At 46.3% G+C, this 4,593-nt stretch overlaps 1 protein-coding gene across 1 annotated transcript in view; it reads right to left on the bottom strand.

The window, feature by feature from the left end:
* The window catches only part of LOC103389238 (Indian hedgehog signaling molecule), a 9,666-nt gene extending 5,550 nt beyond the window's left edge, over nt 1-4,116 (bottom strand). Inside the window, exon 1 of the mRNA XM_008324566.3 lies at nt 2,868-4,116. Coding sequence (XP_008322788.1) covers nt 2,868-3,167 — 300 coding nt within the window. The 5' untranslated portion in view covers nt 3,168-4,116. The remainder of the gene's footprint in view (nt 1-2,867) is intronic.
* Nucleotides 4,117-4,593: the final 477 nt, after the last annotated feature.

Here is a 4,593-nt window from a genome sequence, read left to right as displayed (position 1 = left end):
TTGAAGGGGGGACTGTGAGGTTATAGGGTGGTGGTTTTAGGGGGGAGGGTGACAGCTATGTGAACACGAGGTCCTCAACGTCCCTCTAAACCTGGAGCCTGGTTAGGGTGAGCAAATAGGAGGTGAGAGGGTCCACTGAAGGACCCATTCAACTCCCCTCGGTCCAGATGATACACACAAATCCTCAGTGTTCATCATATCCCCAACCAGGCTGCATTGTCAGAGCAGATGATGGGTTTCACAAAGTTGATTTGAAAAATAAGAAAGGAAACAGAGTGATGGATTGTGAAGCTGCTCTCACACAACCTGGAAATGATGTCATTACTGTCGCAAACTGTTGAGATTTGGGCAAAAGTGACATTTTAAAAACATACACCTGGTCTGAGTTTGAGCTGTTGACATTATAATGATAATAATATTGGAATGTGATGCCCACAGTGGGAAAGTATTTCAAGAATTATTTTCCACAGAGGAGGTTCGATTCCAGCTGTATGCCGATGTGTGCCTGGAGTTCTGCTGGTTCCTGGCAGTAATTTCAATTGTTGGTTCGTAGGTTCAAATCCTGACGCTCTAACTTACATGTAGATCCCACTGTAGATGGAATAGGTGCAAAGGCGAAGCAACATGTAAGAACAGAAACCTATAAGGAGAAGGTTGGGTTGATAAAGACTACATTTTGAGTCAAATCATGTGCAGATTATATTTGACGAAGGAAAGGCTAATTAAGATGTGATGGAATATGAATATTGTGTCTAAGGTTATTTATCTACAGTAGAACAATGGATGCTTACCTGCGAGCTAGATAAACAAGTGCAGGGATTTATTGCAGCAGAGCCAGACTCAGTGACTACAGCGACCTGGAGCCTGTGAATACAGGTCTCACTGATGCAACGTTTCCTGAATCTGCCCCTTATTAGAGCCCAAAACTGGGATTAAACCCTATAAATGTCGGTTTTTCCATGTTGGCTGTGATAAGAATAGCTCGCGGCTCGGTGGCCACAGTGTGGACCTTTAACGTCTTATGTTTTTCTCCCTGCGGTCACGGCAACGACTTGGACTTCATAAATCAGACGGTCTGATTCGGAGCTTGGTTTTCCTTTCAAGGTATATAAGACCGACGGGGGTTTTCTGTCGGAGCGGTCTGAGCACTAAAACCGCTGGCTGCGCAAACATTGGACGCACATGCGGGCTGACAACAACATGCGTTTATTTGTGCGCGCTTTTACGATCAAATCTGCGAATCGAGGGAGGTTCTCCAATTAAGTGCAGCGGACGATTTTTTTCTTCGATAAATTATATCGATCCATATCAAGTCAGGCGCAAGGTTATTGTAATTCTTAGCGTTTGTTCTACAATAAGTACATCGTGAAAGGTTGAGACTTCTTAACACTCAGTCAAGGAGCGCAAAAAAAAAAAAATAAAAAAAATAAAAAATAAAACCAAGGAGGTGAGAGTTAGAAAAAAGCTGACATAATTAAGGCTGCAGGCTATTTTTGCCCGGAGAAAACAAACACAAAAGTTAACACTGAATACTAAAGGACAAACAGGAGGCTGTCTCCTGCGGCCGGGAGCCCATAAATTGCGCACAGGTCTGCGCCGTGGACGCGCTGCGGCTTGTCGCTTGTGCGCACTGCAGGGGGAAAAAAAAGAAAAAGAAAAAATATGCCGTTTGGAGACGTGTCTCATTAACAAGGTTCATGTGAATTGGTGTTAATGTTTCATGGTTTTCCTGTGGCTGCAGACGGGTTTTTTCTTCTTCTTTTACTAGGAAATGTAATAACCCTCAGAAAGAAAAACAGACAATAAATCTCAGAGATTAAATTAATTTCGTTCTCCTGAATCGGGTTTGTGTGCGCACTCACTGGGGTCATTCTGAAGAAACCCGCTACTGTTTGCGGATCTTTTTTCCCCCTTCGTTAAAATATTTGACCTTTTTTCCTTTTTTCTCTCGTTTCTGCCTTTAATTCGAACCTGCAGTCACTCGGATATTTCTTCCAGTGCGCGCTGTGAGATGACAGCTCCAGGCCGGGGTGCGCGCTTTCGTTCCCCCCACGTGGGTCTGTGGACAGAAGCGCAGAGGAAGCCCGCGGTCACGGGAGCCAGATATAAATACTTTATTCCTGGGGAAATTGGGAGTCAAATAAATTCCACACGGGGCCACATCAGTGGTGAGGTTGTAAAAAAGTTTCTGACAGTCCAAAAGGCGACTGTTAACCCAGAGCCAGTCGGGCTTAAACTAGAACGGTAAACACCAGTACACGCTTGACCCGGGATCTAACCAAAGACTAATTCTGGCTGTTTTCTCCTCTCCAAACATGTTGGAAACACAGAGGACGCACTGTTTTAATTAGAACACGCCGTTGAAGACGCGGCTTTGCGTTTTTACGCACAGGCTGAGGCAACGCAGCCCAGAGAGCTCGGGGATCCGAACCTCCACACTTCACACCAGCGCGTGTCAACATGCTGCAGGATTTTTTTAGAATCGCCCAGAGATGGAGACGAGTTTGAGTAAACACGAAATGTTCTGTTATCGACGTTTCAAGGGGGCAAAAGTGCAAGGAAGTCTACATTTTCAGGAAATCAATGTTCGGTCTATGGGAAAAAATGTGGCTGTTGTTGGAATTGAACCAGATTTGGATTGTAAATTTGACAGACTCACTTTAAAGCGCGTGAACATGCAGAGAAAAGAAGACCAATTGTCACAATTTCCTTCAGAAATGTTGTTTTTCTGCTCACCGACGCTCCTTAAATCAACAAGAAATGCGGAAAAAAAGATAAGAGCGTCCACGCGTTTAAAGACGGAGCAAAGTGCAGCAGCCGCTGAAGGAGCTCGGCTTAAAGGAGCGACGGCAGCCTGCGAGGGTTACCTGCGTCATCATGCGGTCTGCACCTGTGTTCTCCTCATCCTTGAAGATGATGTCCGGGTTGTAGTTGGGGGTGAGCTCCTTGAAGCGCTCGGAGTTCCTGGTTATTTTCCCTTCATATCTGCCGCTGGCCCCCAAAGTCTTCTCGGCTACGTTGGGGCTGAACTGCTTGTAGGCGAGCGGAACCAGTTTCCTCTGTGGTCGCCTCTTGCCGTAACCTCGACCCGGTCCGCAGCCCTCACTGACCGGCGAGAGTAGAAAGGCGCACCCGGCGAGGAACGTCACCAGCGTCGGAAGTAGCATTCCGCCACCGGGTGCCAAAAAAAGTCAGAGCTGGATTTCTTCTTTTGTGTGCTAGTTCTTAGAGGGGAGGTACGGGAGCAGGACTCATTCCGTAGTCCCTAAAAGTTGCCATCCCGGCGCGTAAAAGTGTCCAGTGCGCCTGAGTGAAGACCAGTGAACCTGTCCCTGTGCGCAGAGGACGCGCTCCTTTCCCGATTGCGCGCAGAGGCTGGAGCATAAATAGGCGAGGTGGGTTTATCTTGGCAGACAGGTTCAAAGCGGTCTCTCTCTCTCTCTCTCTCTCTGTGTGTGTGTGTGTGTGTGTGTGAGAGAGAGTATGTATGTGTCGGTGCTGTGAGAAAAAAGGTCCACAGACAGACACACAGACACACAGACAGGGAGGCGCGCAGTGCGTAGGCAGGCTGCGCCTGTTGGGCACGGCGGTCAAAGGGTGTCCCCGCAGTGGTTTCTGCCTCTCGGCTTTTTTCTCAATGCGTCCCTGTGGCGCAGGGCTGCTGGCAGAAATGGAAATGGAAGAGATCCTACTACACAGTGTAGATGAGGTGCCGCAGGAGAAGAAGGAGAAAACCGCGCCCTGCTGGACCTCCCCTCCCCTCCGCCCCGTCCTCTCCTCCCACCAGGGTGGCACATGCAGGGCCCCACGGCCGAATCCATCTATTTACTGTCAGCGTGTGCCTCAGCCAAGTGGACGCACACACACACACCACCCCAAACACAACCAACAGAGGTGACAAAAAAAAAAAAAAAAAAAAAGTCAAACAGTTTTTGGACCTTGGTCTTCAGGTCAGGACGCACTTCAAACCTCTGACCCACTGAACCAGGTACAGTAAGACACAAGTGCTGAATCTAAGGCCAAGGAACAAAACGTAGAAACAAACAGTTTGATGAGATTAACAATAGTTTTTTTTTTATATAAAATCAATAGCACCTGCATCAACTGTTGTGATTTTCTTTGAAAGATTTGGAGAATAAATCTGACAACTTTAAGGTTGCATAAGATTGAAAGCACTGTAATTTTAATAAGTCAAAAGTTCTTACACAGTGGACTTTGGGAAATCAGCAAATTAAGTGAATAAACTGAATCTAAATTTGACAGAATAATGTGCTTAAAGTAAACGTACTGCTGATTTAGAGCCACAGTACGGTCTGTGGACGAGGAGCGGTTTGTTCAGAAAACCACAACACATTTTGACACATCGAATTGGCCTCATTGAAGTATTTCACAAATTTTCTGAGCCAATGAAAAAAAGTTGGGGGGGGGGGGTGACTGACAGGGGCCCAAAATATGTATTTATTATAATATTATTGTAACATATTGCTAAGAGACATTTCTTGTAGTGGGTATCAGTGCATTAAATAGTGAATTCTTCTCACTATGTAGAAATATATACATGTTCTAAAGTGTGTTACACAGGGGCTCCGTGCG

The sequence above is a fragment of the Cynoglossus semilaevis genome, chromosome 14, assembly GCF_000523025.1.
Source record: "Cynoglossus semilaevis isolate Cse_v1.0 chromosome 14, Cse_v1.0, whole genome shotgun sequence".
Lineage (NCBI taxonomy): Eukaryota > Metazoa > Chordata > Actinopteri > Pleuronectiformes > Cynoglossidae > Cynoglossus > Cynoglossus semilaevis.
The sequence above is the reverse complement of the archived record's forward strand: the minus strand, read 5'-3'. Positions and strand labels throughout refer to the sequence as shown.